At 44.4% G+C, this 19371-nt stretch overlaps 1 protein-coding gene across 1 annotated transcript in view; it reads left to right on the top strand.

Annotated features, from left to right (window-relative positions):
* Window positions 1-19371, top strand: part of GRHL2 (grainyhead like transcription factor 2) — a 118442-nt gene that overhangs the window by 84535 nt on the left and 14536 nt on the right. The window contains exons 11-12 of the mRNA XM_047088957.1: window positions 4821-4852; window positions 16809-16903. Coding sequence (XP_046944913.1) covers window positions 4821-4852; window positions 16809-16903 — 127 coding nt within the window. The remainder of the gene's footprint in view (window positions 1-4820; window positions 4853-16808; window positions 16904-19371) is intronic.

Below are 19371 nucleotides of genomic sequence, written 5' to 3'. Positions count from 1 at the left end.
CAGTGTTGACCTTGAAAATAACCCCTGCACTCCATGCCTCCCATGAAAAGTCAGTCATTTTGTAAGAAAATGGATTTTTATGGAAAGGAATGTCTCAGGAGAGGAAGCTGAGGGGAAGAAGGGAGTGAGCTGATAGTAGTGAAGTGTTGACAAAGCAGTGAAAGAGGAAGAAAGTAAGGACACTGATAATCTGAGAAAAAGTTGTGTGCTGTCCCTGTGGTCTTGTGAGTTTAGCCTGATGCAACAGAGCTCCACCTCATGGTGGGAAATTAAACTGCACCTGTAACTTCAGAAGGTTGCCCAAGAGGAAAACTTTATCGATTAAATAAAACCATATCAACAATTCTTCCCTTAGTAAATGAACAGTTCCCATTGAATAGGTAGATAATTTCACACTAAAAGAAAAAATGAGATTTTAGACATGCCTTTTTAAAAGTAATTTCCGTCTTCTCCTTATATCTACAAGTGAAATTAAAGAACTAGAATTAAAATAACATAAACACCCAATAATTAACTCATTATGGTAGCTCAAGTTGATGAAATATTATGTGGCCACTAAAATTATAATTACGGAAATTATGTGGCAACAGAAGAACTAGTTATGATAATATTCAGTGCAAGAAAAAATTAGAATACCCATTTCTGTCTATACTGTGATCCTAGGTATGTACCTGAACTTGAAGGTAACAAGAAAATTGCAACACTTGATGAGGCGGGTTAAGTGATGGATGATTTTTTTTCTTTCTTTAATATTTTTAGTATTACTTATTTTATGTGGTAAATTAAAATTGGGTGGAAAAAAAAAAGGACTTCCCTAGCATTATGCAGGTTTGTCTTTCACCAAATCAAATGGCTCTCAGTGAATCTTGTGTGGGTTAGTTTTCTTTCAAACTCAAAATCCTCTGACGAAAGGTTTGTTTTGAGAAATAGGGCCATACTACACACTTAAGTTTTTCTTCCGTTCTGAGTGTTCAGACACTCAGTGGAATTCACCTACAAGGAGAAATCATTATTGGCTCAACTTTCTCCTTAAGAATCTATCGTCTCCCAACCCCCAGCACACACGTTGTTTCATTATAGGTATGAGACAAAGCAGTTATACAGCCGGGGTTCTTTGTTGCTGGTCATGACATAGCATGGTAACAAAATACTTCATGTTTTTTTTCTTAGAGTACATTCCACCAAAAACTAATTTAACATTCTTGTCTGACTTGTTTGATAAGAACAAGGACACAAAGGGGAAGGAAGAATGTTAAGGTTTATCAAGCTATGAGCGCCAGCACCTCATTTCATTCATTTGTTTAATTCCCGGGAACAACGGTGATTTGTATATTTACAGTCTTAGCCCCATGGGACTTTATGAAGCTGGGTATCCACACTTCCCAGAAGAAGGGATAATTGAGTTAAATTGTTCTTACTGTTTACTGTCATGATTCTGGCTTCGGCTCTGTGTCAAAGCTGACAGCGTGACCTGTTCTCTTGGGAACACGTCTCTGAAACAGACAAAGGTATAAATGAATCTGCAGAGAAAAAGACCGAATCTGGCTGCTCACGGCTGTCAGCCCTCTGGCCGCACTTGGGCCTCCGTGTCTGAGCTAGGTTCCTAGCCTGTGACCAAATCAGAAGGGAAATGTCGCCTCTAAAGTTTGTTTGTTGTAGCAGATGCGAAGCAGCTCAGCACCCCCGAGTTATTGGCGAAGTTAAGTTCTACAGTCTGGGGCCACTTTTGCAGAGCCCTCAGGTTTCCCCTGTGGCCTCGAAGTCAGAGTTAAAGGGGTCAGTGAGGGAGCCTGCCTGAGCTTTGGGCAACAAAGGAACACAGTCAGCTGTGCTCTGGGACAATGAGTGAATATTCCATGGTTGATCAACTTTCTTGGCCCAAGGACAAGAGCGCCTACGGTGGCTGCCTAGGGCTTAAAGGCTGCCTTGCCTTGGAACAGCTAGAAAGCAGGAAGATGCATCCAGAGGTAGGAGGGAAGCCGGCAGTGCCAAGGCCTGAGAAGTTGGCGTGGTGGGGGTGGAGACCGGCTTTGCCCTGCAAAACAGGATCTAGCAGTGGCCGGTTTCACCATAAATGGGGACTTGGGTAGGGGAGGAAGGCAGGTGATGGTGTGCCACTCAGGAATCACTGCAGACACAAGCCTTGTCAAAATCAGCCACATCAAAGCCCTGTGCAGCTGGAAAGTGGGCAGCCCTCCAGCCCTCAGGGTCGGTGAGAGACCCCCCCCAGCCATGTTGAGGGCTCATCAGCTATGGCATAGCAATTCCTAGTCACCCAAGGACACGGACTGGGGAGTGGGTATGTTCACTGTCAGCCTACGTGTCCCCTCCTCCTCCTCCATTACCTCATCGATGCACATGCGGATTGGAATCTTCATCAGACAATTATCAAAAAGTATGAGGGAATGAACCCAATGTGCAGGCACTATGGAGATCTTCAGTCTCCCTCTCCTCACATTAAATACCAAATGGTCACTGGCTTTTCTCTGGAATGGCTTTAGAAACAAGCGATAAGGGGAGCTTGGGAGAAATTGTGAGACACGGAGGCATCATCTTTCCGGATAACGCACACTTTTCAGGCATCAGCCTTCCTCAAGGCACCCGAACCCAAGGATCACTTCACTCCTCCTCCGTACCCTCAAGAATAGTCTTCCCAGTTGTCATTTGTAAACAGCCTTCCTCCAGACCACAAGAATGCTTGATACGAATTCAGGTTCCCAAATTCCATTCCATGTCTTTTTTTTTTTTTAATGTTTATTTATTTATATTAGAGAGAGAGAGAGTGAAAGGTAGCATGGGGGAGAGGCAGAGAGAGAGAATTCCAAGTAGGCTCCATGCTGTCAGCACAGAGCCTGAGTGAAAATCAAGAGTCGGACACTTAACCGACCGAGCCACCCAGGCGCCCCTAGTCCAAGTCTTTTGCATTAAAATCTCTGAAGAGGGTTCCGGGAATTTGCCTTTATGACAAAGGCTCCAGATATTTTTTATGCACTCTAAAGTTTGAGAAACACTGTCTAAAAATTAAAGCCATGCGATAAGCCCTACAGCCAACAAGGAAGAAACAGCAAGGTCATTGCGTGAGAGAAGAAGTGACAATTCAAGGACAGTGATAGGAACAGTGTCACAGAGGCTATCCAGGAGGGCAGGAAAACACTTAAGAGAAGGCTGCTTCATTTTGGGGTCACCAATCAACTTTTCAGAGAGCTGTCCATGACCCTGTCATATAGACAGACAAGGCACATTTAAAGAAACTAGCAAAAACAAAACAAAACAAAACAAAAAAACAGGCCAGCATCAGGAACTTTTTCCCAAAAGTCCAGTTGTGTGGCCAGTGCCATGGCCCAGGCTCCCTCACTTACGTGGGTCACTCTATATGCACCTAAATAGACAGTCTCATTTCTAGAACATCACCGTGACAGATCCTCCAGAGCCACACTGAAACTTGGGGGAGGGAGGAAGAAAACATCTTACCTTTGCTGGTTTCTATTAAGAAGAAACAAAATATACAACAATAGACATAAAAATTTTTAAGAGGAGGGGCACCTGGGCGACTCAGTGGCTCAGCGGTTAAGCGTATGACTCTTGATCTCAGCTCTGGTCTTGATCTCAGAGTTGTGAGTTTGAGCCCCGTGTCGGGCTCTGTGGTGGGCATGGAGCCTGCGTTAAAGAAATTAAAAAAAAAAAAAAAATTAAGAGGAAAAAGTTCCTTGTGGAAATCTAAGTAATGAGTAGAATGACTCGTGCCCAAAGAGTTGCAGGTAACCAGCCTTGTCGTGTAGGAAATCTGGGCGTGGCAGCATCCCAGGAATTGCCAAGAGCCTTTGAGAAAGTTTGTAGGGAAGGCGGCAGTCTAGGCGAAGTCTAGGCGAAGGTGCTTTTCTCCCAGGCAGCTGGGGGAGGGGCGGTGACCAACCGCGTTAGAACCGGAAGTAACTTTTGAAGTTAAACATGTAAACGTCTGATACTAACTGGGGGTATTGTTCTTCACCCAGACACAAATGGTCTTGAAGCACACAAAGAAAGCTCAAGACAGGCCTGCAATTAATTTTTATAAATAATTGGGCTGAGAGATACATCCCACATCCCCTCTGGATTTCTGTAGTTTCATAAAAGAATATGGATGCTTCATAAGTTCTTTAAATCTGATTCTGCCTGCCACCATGCTGACCACCTAAAGAAACCTGTTCCCAGAGGTCTTCTGGCCAGGAGCACCTCCTAGAGGCACATGATCTTTCTCCAGCTTGAAGACGGTTGACCGCTAAATGGCTGTGGTTGCGGGATGCCAGAATAACCCAGGCCTTTTCGGGGAGCCAGAAGAGGCCCGGGTGATATCACGGCTGCGCCGCGTGGGACTCTCTTGCTCCCCTCTCTTTGCCAGAGCGCAGTAGCCTTAGGCAGCTCACCTGTGGACCCTATGGGATCGGTTACTCACAGGCCTTGTTCCAGAGATCCTGCTAAAATATTAGGTCCTGCTAAAATATTTCTTTGTTATCAAAAGCCAGATTTGGCTTAGAGCTGTAGGTAATCTGATCAGAATGACTTGAGCTAATAATAACAATAATCAGATTTCTAATTTTACTTCCTTAAAATCTAAGAATTAATCCTAGGGAGAATATGAGGTTAAGTCTGTATTTCCTTGGGGACACGCACACACACACACACACACACACACACACACACACACACAGCATCATTAAACAGATTTGTCTTTTGTCTTCTTTAAGAGACAGTGTAAGAGCCTAGAAGAGTTCTGTGCATCACGTAATAGATTTCCATTTCTTGTGTCTGACCTACAGTAAGCCTATTGTTTTGTTTCACAGGTGTATTACAACACGGATGATGAACGAGAAGGGTAAGACGCTCCGTTCTTTCACTTTACCCCCAAAGTCTGTTCATGTCAGTAGAAATGGCTCTTAGAGCACTGGATAACCATGGGCTCAGCGCTGAGAAAGGCTTGACCCTGGGCACTGAGAGGAAGGCTGGGAAATGCTGCTCCCCTTCTAAGCCTTTCTTTATCTCTCCTTCCTATGATCTGCCTTTGAATAACTAGCTATTTTTCTAAGTGGCACATCTCTTTGATTCCACCTTTTCACTGATAATCCAGTTCCTGAAATCTTTGGCCCCAACACAGGATCGAGGTGAGCTTGAGGTGGCAACCAGGCAGACATCCTGCCCTGCTGAGTACTGGGGTCCCCACATGTACCTCTTGAAATGGGCCTAGTGTGCTAACGGTGAGGCTGGTGTGAATGAAGCCAGGGAGGCTGAGAACTTAGTCACTGTCCATGGGATTGTAGGTAAGAGAGGGTTTACATGGGGTCCCTAAGGCTCCCAGCTGTCTTACACATCAAGTTTCTGCATGGTTCTTTCTATGCATTTACTCATTGTATAGACTCTAGAATTTTTGAGACAAAAAGGAACCTTCGAGGTCATTTAGCTGACCCTCTCCCCTAGGCTATGTACCAGAATATATCACATTAAAAAAAATTTTTTTTTTAATATTTATTATTTTTGAGAGAGAGACAGACCTTGAGTGGAGGAGGGGGAGAGAGAGAGAGGAGACTGTGTCCAAAGCAGGCTCCAGGTTCCAGGCTCTGAGCTGTCAGCACAGAGCCCGATGCGGGGCTCCAGCTCGCGAGCAGTGAGGTTATGACCTGAGCCGAAGTCGGAGGCTTAACCGACTGAGCCATCCCGGCGCCCCGAGTATACCACATTTTTGATAGGTGATCAGCCAGCTTCTACCTGAATATTCTCACTGTATGTAAGATAGCTCATGACACCGTGGGACACTTGCACTCTGAGAAAGTTAGTTTTGTCTGTTGAACTGATGTGTACCTTCTTTTGACTTCTACCCATTGCCTCTAGTTCTCTCTAGATAAGCCTCATGCTTTCCTCCTCATTCAAACATAGTTTTACCTTTCAGCATCCCCACTCCAGGGGACACCACCGAATTTGTGAATAGTTTCCTTAGAACTGGCTCTCAGAAATAAACATCTGTCCTCAACCACGTGAGTTGGAGGTTATACTGGGATGATTTCTTGGGACCCGGACCCTATTTTCCTCTTCAGTATCTATGTTATATTACATATATACAACTCAAATCTTGGTTTGCATTATGCATGTATAACTGGAATCTCTAGATCATTTTTTTCAGAGCTTCCCTATGCTTATGCAATTTATATATGTACTTAGAAAACATTTCCAGGCGAAGTAAGTGGAGCAGATATTGCTGTGTTCATTTCCTAGAGCAGAGTTGGGCAGACTGCAGTCTGAGGACCAAATCAACCCACCACCTGTTTTTGTATTGTCTCCGAACATTTTTAAATGGAAAGAAAATCCAAAAGGAGCGTGATGTTGTGCGACACGTGAAAATTCTATGAGCTTCAAGTGTCCATAAAGTTTAATTGGAACACAGCCGTGTTAATTCCTTTATGTCTTGTCTGTGGCCGCCTTGTGGCTACACCAGCAGAGCTGAGTCGTTCCAACACAACAGAGCCCCGTGTAGGAGAGCCCAGATGTTTGCTAATCTGGCCCTTTACAGAAAGCGTGTGCCATCCTCTGGCCTAAAGGGTAAAGAATCTCAAAGGGGTCATTCCCCAGCTGGTTAGTAGCTGAACCTTGTCCATCCAGGATCTGGCCTCTAAATTCTGACTTCTGAATTTGCTAAGTACCAAATTAGATTGTTCTTTTTATCTTGGCACATAGGTAATATATTCACCGTGGCTGGAATGAACAGAAAGATTAGCGCTATCGGTTCTAATCTGTTACTCACATATTTTACAAGGGACAGTGTGGCGTCATGGAAAGAACAGTGACTCTGAGCTTAAGGAAGCCCACATTCTACTCCTGGGCTGTTGCTTACCAGTGTGAGGCCTGGGGCTGGCTCCTTGGTGTCTGGGCTTTGGTTTCTTCAGCCGTAGCATGAGGATTTCGCATGAGGTGATCTTTGAGGTCTCATCTAGCACCAACATTCTTCCCTTCTCATGGGAAAAGTTAGCCTCCTAAGTGACAAATGTCTGAGCCCCAAGTGCTGCTTCATGCGCAGACCTCACCTGTGAGTCTACCTCAGCCTACACGGTCCTTCCTTGCAGGTTGGCAGCATTTAGGTGGCCAGTTGACCCACTTCTAACTCGTGTGGCTTGGCTTCTCAGTGAGTTACCCTTTGTTATTGTGTAATCGTGAGGCCTGAGGCCCAAGTCTGTGTCTCTCATACATCCAATTAGAGTTCAGTTGAGCAATGCGGGTGGCTTTGGAGCTTCAGTGTTAATACGGAGTTGGTAGTTGCCTATTGTTATATGTAAAAGTAATAATTAACCTTCAGTGGATATGTTGGCTAGGCACCGTACTAAGTGCTTTCTACGCATTGTCTCATTGAATGCTCCCCACATTCCCATGGGGAAGGTGCTGTAATTACCTCCACTTAAGAATGAGCAAACTGGAACTTTCGAATTGAGAAACGTGTTCCAAGCCACACAGCGGGCAGTGGTAGAGGGTTGGAACCCGATCTAGCTGCTCTCCCCGTGGCCTGCTTTTAGCCATCATGTCCTGTCACCTAACCCTCATAATTCTTGATCTGTGACTGCCGAAGAGGCATAGAGACGGGCCCTCACCGTGATAGCTTTCTGGCTGTGGCAAAGGCACATCCTCAGCTCATCTTTTGGGGTACGGGACCCACGTTGTGACAAGCCTGGATTCGTATACCTGGCAGAGGGGGTCGGCTCACCGAGCCTCGAGGACTGTCACCCTCCCCAGCACTTGCATAGCCTCCATCAGGGCTGTCTCTGGCCACTTCTACACCCCCTGCCAGGCACAGTCAGTCAGTATGAAGGCATCTGATTAAGAGCAGGATTCACGCAGCCACCAGCGGGAGGAGGCACACCAGAGCCCCTCCCCCAGCAGCTCCGAGGCCAGCGTGCTGGTCAGACACAGGCTCGTTCACCAGTAGAGCCTGTGGCCTGACGTGCTGGTAAACCTGAATGAGATTAAAGAGGGAAACCAGAGAAAACACAGATGAGGTGGGATGGGAAGCAGTCATCAGCCAAGGGCCTACACAGAACAAAAAGAGGAACACCTGCCTGTTCCTGCCTCCTTGTCCGATGATAAACGATGGTTTGGGGTGACTTCTCATGTGAGTTTGGCAAGCAACAGACCCTGTGCAGATTTGTTTCATAGGCAAGGGTACAAGTTAGATACAGAGGCTTTGGGTGCCACTTCTCAGCAGCAGGCCTCTTATTGCACTTTGGAATCACCTTGGGAGATGAAAATTATGGGGATTTTTATTTAATTGGTGTGGGATGCAGCTTAGGTACAGAGACCTTTTTTTTTTTTTTTCTTTTTGTAAGTTTATTTGAGAGAGAATCCCAAGCAGAATCCATGCTGTCAGCACAGAGCCTGACACAGGGCTCGATCCCACAAACTGTGAGGTCATGACCTGAGCTGAAATCAAGAGTCAGATGCTTAACCGGCTGAGCCACCCAGGCATCCCAGTAGGGAGACCTTTTTAAAGTCCCCAGGTGATTCTAAAACTCAGCAGTGTTTGAGAACCACTGCTCAGGAGCCTGTCGGCTACGATTGGAATCCGGCTTTTACAAGCTCTGTAATTTAATAGAACAACTGTTTGGAGTCTTACCTAAAAATAGCAAACAATAATACCTAACTGATGGACTTATAAGCATTAGTGTCTCAAATGTCCCGGCCTATAGAAGGTGCTTTCAAAAAACAAAACTCATGGCTATTATTATTATTGTTAAGGTTCCTTTTCAGGCCCCCAATAAATGAAACTTAATTGGGAAATGGAAAAGAGGGAGATGAAGCAGAATGGAAAGAACAAGCCAGACAGGAAGAATTTCCTGTGGAATATGGGCCCTTAACCAGGGATTCATGAATGGCTCTTATGGGGAAGAGGGAAGGGCTTTAAACCCCCTGAAATCATATGTAAATTGCTATGAAATGTCATGCATGGTGGGAAAGTCTATTCTGTTACTTTTGGGGATCCGGCCTCCATCCCCATCTGACCTCTAGTTCCTGGAAAACCCTTCTTGCCTTACTCTCTTGTCCACAGTCGTCCCCACGGGAGTGCCCCCTATTCCTTCCTACCGTGAGGTCCCTTCAATCTAGCAGCTCTGTAGCTTTTGCAGTGCATTTGAGGCACAGGAACCCTTGGCAAGTTTGGGTGGTCCTGTGTCTGGAGGAACGTGATTTTCCTCCATAAATCTTCCATTCATTGCCTTGGTGCTGCTTAGGATCCTCAGACCACAATCCTCTCCAAAACCTTCTCTTAACTCCTCGCTTATTCTCAAAGAGAAGAAGCCCCATTGTATAATCTCCTCATGAAACTTGGGAAAACGAAAGCCAGAAGACAAATGTTGGGCAGGGCAACCCTGTAGATTGGTCCCATACCAGCTCAGAGAGACAGCTCCCAGAGTGACTGCACTCTTCATGCTGAGTGCCACCAGCAGAGGGCCCTGCCATTCCTCTTGCCAGAAGGAGAGTATGTAGATCTTGCCAAACCAAACCATGAGCTTGGTCACAGTGTTGCTGAGAAAAAGAGGCAATTCTGGTAGTCATCTACCATGAAAGCAAAGGCTTTGAGTAAAACTCAATACCTTTTGGCCTTTGGGGAAATTAGAGATTATTAACCGATCACCAGGGAGTGCATTTAATATTAAATTTGAAAAGTCATCACCCTGTGTTCATCAGCACAAAATAAAATTCTTCTAGAATTCTGCAATACATTTTTTTTGAGAGAGAGAGAGAAAGGCAGAGCATGAGCATGTGCACCAGCTGGGAGGGGCAGAGGGAGAGGGAGAATCTTAAGCAGGCTCCAAGCCCAGCTCCGAGCCCAAGGCGGGGCTGGATCTTGATCTGAGACAAAATCAAGAGTTGGAGGCCTAACCAACTGAGCCAGCCAGGCACCCCTGCACTACTTCTTTTAAAGGGGCAGTTTCTCAGAGCTCCAAGTATTTGTCTTTGATAAGGTTCTCTTTGATAAGGGATGCTAAGCAAACCATGAAATGTAGGGTATGATAGGCTTTGTTTTACCACAAAAACATGAATACAAAGGTGATTAAAAGCAGAGGGCAATTGGGGCTCTTGGGTGGCTCAGGTGGTTAAGAGTCCAACTTTTGATTTCAGCTCAGGTCATGACCTCATGGTTTGTGAGATCGAGCCCTGCGTCGGGCTCTGTGCTGACCGTGTAAAGCCTCTCCTATCTCTGCCCCTTCCCAACTCATGTGCTTGCATGCTCTCTCTCTCTCTCTCTCTTTCAAAATAAGTAAATAAACTTAAAAAAAAAAATAGAGGACAATTTCCTTAATGTCCCAAAGAGGAAATGAAAACATAAATTAAAGTTTGGGAGCCAGTTTGAATAGTGAAACTTTTACGGCTATCTCCAGAAGCATCAATGATTTACTGATACTTGCTCTATTGATTTAGTTAACCTACATTTAAAGAATAATATATAACTTAGAAACCTGTCACATTTTATGAAACAGTTTTATTCAAATTCTTTTTTATTTTTTTATTAAAATATTTTTTGAGTTTATTTATTTTGAGAGAGAGAGAGAGAGAGAGAGAAAGAGACTACAAACAGGGTAGGGGCAGAGAGAGAATCCCAAGCTGGCTCTTCACTGTTATGAACCGTGAGATCATGACCTGAGCCAAGATCTAGAGGCCAACATTTAACCAACTGGGCCAAACAGGTGCCTCTTTAAATTCTTATAATTCATCTTTGACATAGTGTCTTTCTCATTACTAAAGTTACATTTTAGCTCATCTCACACCGTTTATCAGGGGAATTCTTTGCCACTACCATCAAAGTGGAGATACAGCGCTTTTTAAATCCGTATATGTGAGATTGTCCTTGGAAATTTTATCCCAAGCCATAGATATTGATTCTCATAACATTAGAAATAGCTACACAAGTGACTGCCACTGTGTTGCCTCCCATTTTCAATTCTGTTTTTAATTAAAATTTTTATTTCAAGGTAATGGCAGATCTGTATGTAGTTGTAAGGAGCCCGCCTGCTTTTTGATTGATACATTTTAATTTTTTTTTTTTTTTTTTTAGTGAGACTTTTATTTAAAAAAATTTTTTTTTCAACGTTTATTTTTATTTTTTGGGGGACAGAGAGAGACAGAGCATGAACGGGGTAGGGGCAGAGAGAGAGGGAGACACAGAATCGGAAACAGGCTCCAGGCTCCGAGCCATCAGCCCAGAGCCTGATACGGGGCTCGAACTCACGGACCGCGAGATCGTGACCTGGCTGAAGTCGGACGCTTAACCGACTGCGCCACCCAGGCGCCCCGATACATTTTAATTTTTTAACGTTAGATATTGAATTTAAAAACCCACCCAGTAGTACTCAAATCTGTATCAGATAGGCAAGGGGAGTTTTAAAAAAAATATTTAATATACTTTCATCAGTTTCTTACATTAGTACCAGTTATTCATGCTTGTATACTACTTTGCTGTTTTGCAAACTGGAAGATTTAAACTAAAAACTCCTTTTGTAAATTTAACCTATATTTACCCTTGCCACTGCTCTTCATTTCTTCCTCGATTTCTCTGTTTTGCCTTGGGATTTTTTTTTTTTTCTGGTGCCTGAAGAACTCTGTTTAATATTTTTCTTGTTGAGCTTTTGGCAAAGAGTTCTCGCATACTGTTTGTTCATTGTTTGCTTGTTGTAAGTGCTTTTCTTTCACAGTCACTTTTATAGGATAGTTTTGCTAGATACCAAATTCCAAGTTGTCAGTTGCTTTCTTTCAGTTTTGGTTTCCATCATTACTGTTGAGAAGTCACAGGTCTGTCTTATTGTTGCTATTTCACATGTAATTGTCCATCCTTCCCTCCCTCCCTTCCTTCCTTCTTTCCTTTCTTCCTTCCTTCCTTCCCCTTTTCCTTCCTTCCCTTTCTTATTGTTTGAGGAGGCTGCTTTAAAATGTTTTTTGGAATTTTCATTAAGATGTTCCTACATGTAGGTTTTCTCTACTTTTTTCCTGCTTGGTATTTTATAGCACTTATTGAATCTGTGGGTTGATGTTTTTTGTCAGTTTGGGAACATTATTGGCTATTCTCTCTTCAAATAGTGCTTCTTGTGTGTTCCCTCTCTCCACCCCTTTGAGATCATAAATGGGTATTAGAACTTTTTATTGTGTCCCTATGCTTTTTATGTGCTTTTCTCAAACCTCTGTCTTCTTTGCTCACCAAGCATCAGCCTGGATATTTTCTATTGACCTAACTTTCAACTCTGTTAAATTCATCTACTGTGTTCTTAATTTCAGTTATTGTCCTTTTTAGTTCTAGGATTTCCACTCAATTGGTTTATTTGTTTTAATAGATTCCAGCTCTGTATGTCTTCTCATTTATTTTCATGAGCACAATAATTACAATTATTTTAATGTTCAAATCTGGTAACTCAAATAATAATATGCTAGAAGTGTGTTTTCTGTGGGCATATTTCTATTGTCTTTTTTTCCCCTTGGTCCTTTTTATTAGTATATTTGATAAGCATTAGTTGAATGATGAACAATATATGTAAAAATTACGGAAGATCTGGATGACCATGTTTTTCTCTTGTGAAGGTTTTCCCTGTCCTCTGGTGTGCAGCCTGCGTGAATGCAGAACATTATACCCCAGTCAGGGCAGAACTGACACTAAGCTGGATTGCAGTTTGTATTAGCCTCAGACTACCTCTGATTTATCCTAACCCCCAGACTGTAGCTCTGAGGAAACTTTCTATGGGCCTTCCTTCTTGGTGGGGTCCGGAATCCAATTTTTGCCTCTCTAGCGTGGGGAGACTACCCAAACATCTTCTATGATTTTCAAGAGCTCTCTGCTTAATTTCCTAGTCTCCTGTCCTGTGCAGTTTAGCGACTTGGCACATGCCTTGGAAGGAATACTACATTGTCTGGCTCACTTGTCTGTGCTTCCCTACTCTCTGGAAGTTTTCCCATAAGCCCTGGATATCTTTGCAGCACCAAACACCAATTTCTGTTTCTCTAACTTCATAAGATTGCCAAAAGCTGTGCGTATGTGCCTTTGTCCCTGCGTATGTGCCTCTGCTAGGATGATCACCCTCTGCTCCCAGTTGAGAACTAGCTCTGAGGGAACAGTGGCTCACTGATCACCAGCTCACCTTCTTTGTGTTCTCTTCACTGAGATTTCTGCTCCTGAAGCGCTCGCTGGCTGCCCCATCAGCAGTCTCCAATACCTTCAAGAGGTCTTCTGTTTGTTTTTTAAATTTTATACAGTTTCACATTGTTCTTGGCTAGAACACTGGCTTGCCACAAGCTACAACATCTTGTCAGAAACAGGAATATCTGTATTTCCTCTTCAAATAATCCTTCGGGGGTCTACTGACCTGGTTATTCCTTGCATTTTTGAGCTTGTAACTCCAGTAGTCATTACGAAATCTAGATGTGGGTTTTGTTTGTGTTTTGCTAATTCGGTCAGATGAATTCTATCACTGCCCCAAACTAGTATTGATTAAAGTCATTTTGGGATGATTACCCAACAAGTCATGTGTTATTGAAATCAATTGAGATCCTACTCCATACTATAGGAGACCTTGTAAGGACTTGAACATAAGAGGGCCTCCTCTTTTCTGAGGCTACATTTTCTGAGGGGAGGAAGCTCAATTCATTTGAGGCAGACATGGTAATTAGCACACATAGACCATAAGCAGAGTTGTGAAATAGACAAACTGTGTCTCCATGGTGGCTGCAACTCATTTCTGCTTTATTTTGCTGCCTCCTCACTAGGGGCAAATGGCTAGTGCACCTCAGCTTGGCAGGTGTGGCCAGAGACCCAGGCCTCAGAGCTGAACACCTTCCCAAATTTTTTCTAATGAGACTTAGCAGTTTGTGTGTACCTCAGCGACTTTCTTTCCCTGAGATTGACCCCACAAGGCAATGGCTTCATGGACTGCTAAACCTGGGGTCACTCACAGCCACACATTTGCCAGCGAAATAGAGGTTGATGTCAGGGGAAGCACCTTCTTCTGTTTCTCTGGTCCTTCTCTGGTACCGCAGTGGTACAATACAGTGTAATTGGACAAGGCATTAGGAGACCTGGAATTTGTGTCTTTTGCCTATTAAGTGAGTCTGTCATATCTGGCCCTCTTTTCTTGCCTTTGAAAATAAATGAAACATTTGAATCCAGACCACACAAACTGATTGACTCCTGCTGGGTTTATTGATTCAAAAGTGTGAAAAAGCATTTTTTTTGCCCTCCCAAGAGACATGTGGTTTATCCAAGATGTTATTTTAATGGCAGAGTTTGTCATGGCTCAGAATTGGGTGCTATCAAAAGTCAGCAGAACTGGAGAAACATAAATAGATCTTGCTTGGTGAGAAAAAGAAAATCACTGGTTTAGGAACCCTCACACAGCAGGAGAGCATGTCTGGTGATATTTCAGGCTCTGTACCTGTTACTAAATATCACCAGACTGGAGCTGTGTGAATAGATTTTTAATCATGTGTTCCCAAGGTCACGGTCACTCCATTTCCAAGACAATGGAATAACATGACCTGCTTTTATGATAACAGAGTGAGGGGAAGACAGAAGAAACAGTGCCCTAACAGTTTATTACTGGCATGAACTGGGACTTGAGTTTGAGTTTTCCCTCTAGCTGTGTTCGCCATTTGGCTTACTAGGGAATAAAAGAGAATGCCGACTCTTAATATGGATTTCTCATGCCCTCACTCATCATCACCTCGGATTCTGAGTACATTTATCATGAGGTTGTCCCTCAAAGCCACATTCTCTAAACAGTCTGTTTTACTTATTAGCTGCATTGCCCTGTACTTATTCACTAAAATAGGGATAAGATTACACCTTGCCCTGGCTGGCTTACACAGGGTTCATGAGACCTAACTGACCAACAAGATGAAAAGTACTTTGTAAAATATGAAGTTATTTAAAAAAATTGATAGGCCTTTTTGGAACACTTAGAGTATACGATGATAAATTAAAGTATTGTTGGTTTAATAATTTAAACTATTAGAGTTAATAGAAATACTTACTGAGATGTCCATACTTTTGTACCACTTTGTACCTCTGGACCCCACCACTGGCTTGACTTGAGAACCGATAAATAGCTTCTTAATGACAGCAATGCCAATGGGGAGTTGCCTTTGAAGCAGGGGTTTGTATTATCTTGGAAGTTTGGTATTGATATAATGTCAACCTGCCGTTCAGGAAGCTTTTCCAACATGGGTCCTTAACTTGGGCCAAAGTGGACTATTTGTTCTCTGATGGTACATGGAAACTTGGACGTCTTTCAAGGTCTCTGCCATATTTATTCTTCTCCATCTCTCTCTCTCTCTCTCTCTCTCTCTCTCTCTCTCTCTCTCTCGTCTCTCCACCTTTAATCATCATTGTCCTCATCATCTCTAACAAGTAGCACTTATAGCAGGCAACCTTATTTGTGCTCTCTGTATGTCGAATTTATTTAATTCTTTCAACAGCCTCCTTTTAAAGACAAGGAATCTGAGACTCAGGGCAGTTGAGGAACTTGTCCATATTCCCATAGCTAGTAAATTGTAAAGCAGGGGTTTAAACCAAAGTAGTCTGGATCCAGAGTTCACTTCTTAACAATTCTACTGAACTGCCTGTCTGACATTGCTTCATGTGCCTGGTTCCAGGCATCTCCAGAGACAGTAGAAATTTCTCAATGTCTGTCTACTCCCTTGAGGGCTTGAAGAATACCAAGACTCCATTCAGGAGCATTTTCTCCGTGTCTGAGCCCGTTCAGGCTGCTATAACAAAATACCATAAACCGGGTGGTTTAAGCAACAGAAATGTGTTCTGGAGGCTAGAAGTCTGAGATCAGGTGCCCGTATGGTTGGTGTCTGGTGAGAACCCTCTTCTGGCTTGCAGATGGCCCTCTTCCCGCTGTGTCTTCACATGGCAGTTCTTTCTTATTAAAGAAAGAACTTATTAAAGAATGACCCCACCCCTGAATGTCACCTTACTGGAGAGTGGGGTTTCAGCATATGCATTTGGCACACGCCTGCAGCCCGCAGTACCCAGCATCACTGACTTCTCTTCAATGACAGTCTGTCCTTCTAAAGCTTTCCCTTTCCTTAAAGAGGCCAGAATGGTCAGGAACTTTGGGAGGAAATGCAGAACCACCAGCACGGCTCCGGTGGGGACATGTGGGGACCCAGCACCATATGGGATCCAGAGAGCGGAGGGAGGGGATCCAGGGGAGGAAACAGCTGGGCAGCCAAGGTCTGGGTCTCTCGAGAACCTCCACCACTGCGGTCCCATCTACTTCAGCCAGACAGAGCCATAGATGAGCAGAAAGTCGGGGCAGCCTCAGAACTGACAGCCAGCCAGGCGAGCCCATACCATCTCCATAGGGCCCCCCCCCCCCGTGCCCTCAGGGGCTGGCAAGAAAGTGCAGGACACTCAGGCCCCAGCTAGATGGGAGGGGTTGATAACTTGGAGACCACAGAGACCCCAGGGCTCACTCCTGTTCTCCCCACCCCAGCCCCGATCTTTTGAGCAGGAAGGAGGTTAGGTGCGGGATGGAGTGGCTGAAACCCAGAGGTCTCATCTTGGGTCCATATTCAGCAATGAGGAGTATGTGTTTGGTCCATGCCCCAAAGACATTGGCACGTGTGTTCTGCCCCAGACAGGGATGACCTGGGACCTGTAGGGGGAGCAGGGAGGTTGCTGAGTGGATCCAGTTGTGGAAAACTAAGGATGGTATAAGCAAAAGAAAAAGCCCCAGAAACGCACACGTGAACCTTTCTTTTGGCCCCCTGCATGCTCTACTTTAACAATTTCTGCCCATCTTTTCTAGCAGCAGTGTCCTTGTCAAACGGATGTTCAGGCCCATGGAAGAGGAGTTTGGCCCAGCACCTTCTAAGCAGATGAAAGAAGAAGGGATGAAGCGAGGTATCTCCTCACTGGCATTGCCAAGGTTACCCACCCTCCCATCATGAATGGTGGGGGCGCTTCACGGGACGACCGTGCAGCCCCGCCCAGGCCCTGTGCTTCAGGGCTGGCCTGGGGATTGTTTATTGACACAGGAAAGTCCACAGTCTTTTCCTTCACTTTCAGTCGTATCCTTGTAAGCACCATAAGCAAACATTTATTCTTTCTGGGCACCGGTTCTCTCCTTTGCCTTGGGAGAAACGTAACCAGTGAGGTCAGAGGTTAAAAAGAAACTTGTGCTGCGTATGTGACAATAGCATCTCATAAGAATCGTTCCGTAGATGCAAAGGATTAACCTCGTCCAAATAACGTGAGTTCTGACCTCACAACTGACTTTCTCGCAGTCAGGGATCTTACTCCACTTCATCAAGAGAGTAAAAAACAAAGCGAGAGTGTGTCAATGTCTTGCTCAGCATGTCGAGGCTCTACGTGACTCACTGGCCTTCCTTGGAGCAAGAGGAAAGTGTGGGGAATGGCCGTTTCCCCCCATATCCTGCTATAGCCAACACCAGGAGCTTCCAGAGATCTTAGACATATGGTACCGGAATTTCAGTGAGTCAGGTTACCAGGTTAAATATGTTCACCATCCACACAGGCTTGAGTTGTTTGCTAATGAGACATTTTCTTTTCTGTTTGTTGTAATGGGATTTGCATAATGGTCAAGAGCATCCCCTCTGTAGCCTACCTCAGCCCTTCAGAGTTGTATGACCTTGGGAAGAACCCCCTGCCCCTTCAAGTCCTCATTTGTAAAAGAGGGCTGACAAGAGTTCCTACCTTTAGAGTCCCTGTGAGGACCGGTGAACTTTAATGTATGTAAAACACTTAACTTAGGTGCCTAGCACATAGTTAAGCACCCTGTTCACTATTGTAGCTGTGAGTTTTATTATTAGGTCTGCATCTAGTTACGGTCTATTCATCGTGAATAAGTAATTCGTGTTTCAAAATGGAAAGAGCATGAATACCTGGGTGGTGTTAATTACATTAGCAACATTTATACCTTTAAAAGACTGGCTGATTTCACAGGCTTACCATGAAACATTCAAGTGCATTTTGAGCACCATTCCCGCGTGCCTTTTATATCGCATACTTCAGAATGAAGGCAGAATTATATGGAAATGAAGGATCACACAGGCGACAGGAATTGTAACTCCCATCCATATCTAGTGCATGCTGGCTAGTCCAATGGTTGTGTTTTTCAGATTAGTTTGAGACTGTGAGGTCAGTACAAAAATTGCCACTGGGAATTTTATCGGGCTGGGACAAAAAAGCAAGTCTGCGGCCTTCGAAACATCTAAATCATAGAGACACATGAGGGCGCTGCAACCCACCAGCAATAGAGAAATGTTCTCCTGGGAGTGGCTTTTCTTTGGAAAAAGGGCAGTGGAGTTACTGAGCCCCTCGCCTGGAGCTCCCAGTCTGAGCTGGTCTTTGACAAACAGGAGGAATCAGGGTCAGTGATGGTTGCTATTGTTTATTCCTTGGAAGTTCTCCAGGAGAGAAAATGATCGTAATTATCACCAATGCCATTCTTTGTTGTTCTGCCTTGGTAGCTACTTCTCTGGGTGGCTCCGTGGGAGTCACTTGGAGCCTGCCCCTGTGGCCGTCTGCCTCTCCTGTGGTGTCTGGAATGCAAGATGGTCCTTAATGCTGTCGTTAATGGAGTTGATTATTTGAGTGTCGTCCCTCAGATGCACAGTGACAGAAGCGGACGCCCTGGGGCAGGCTGTGGGGGTGTGCTGTAAGCCCAGCATGCCCTGTGTGACTGTCAGCATGCCCAGCCGGGGGGGGGGGGGGGGGCGGGGGACGGTGGCATGACCCTGTTTCTCCCACAGCCCGTCAACACGCCTCCATCCCGCCTTTAACCCCTTACGGTGACACTTGGGGCAAGAGTATCAGCCATGCTCTTTCAAAGACAATGATTTTAAAAGAAGTTTGTAAACCCAATGGAAGCAGTACTCATTTTAATAGAATATGTTTGGGGTTTCCTTAGTGTCAGCCTGCTGGAAAGTACATTTTTCTGTTGGTGGCTGCAGGAAGAAGTTATAGAAGGTTCGCTGTAACAGCCGCCATATTTTAAAATTGAATTTTCCTCATCTAGTTGTACCTGGGGGGGGACCTGTGGTCTAATTGTTTCTCATTGTACTGCTGACGCTGAGTCCTCTTACATTGCCGTTAGGTCACCAGATCATTTTAGCTGAAATGGAAACTATCAAATATTCCTTCCAAAGGACTAAGTTTTGACATCTTTGGAGACACGCTCAATGTGTTTATTTAATTGGTAGTTTATTTTTATACTTGGTAAAGAGAAGAAACTTTGCAATACTTCAGGGTTGTTTTTTTTTCTTTTTTGTCGTGCACAAACTGAACATCTGCTGTCTACAGAAAGAAAATGTAGGCAGAACCCATGTGCATTCACGTAGACTCTGCCT

This window comes from Lynx rufus, unplaced genomic scaffold (genome assembly GCF_022079265.1).
Source record: "Lynx rufus isolate CCGP_SWC_20201006 ecotype Redwood Valley unplaced genomic scaffold, mLynRuf1.p SCAF_26, whole genome shotgun sequence".
Taxonomy (NCBI): Eukaryota; Metazoa; Chordata; class Mammalia; order Carnivora; family Felidae; genus Lynx; species Lynx rufus.
Note: the sequence above shows the minus strand (reverse complement) of the source record. Positions and strands in the feature narration are given on the sequence as shown.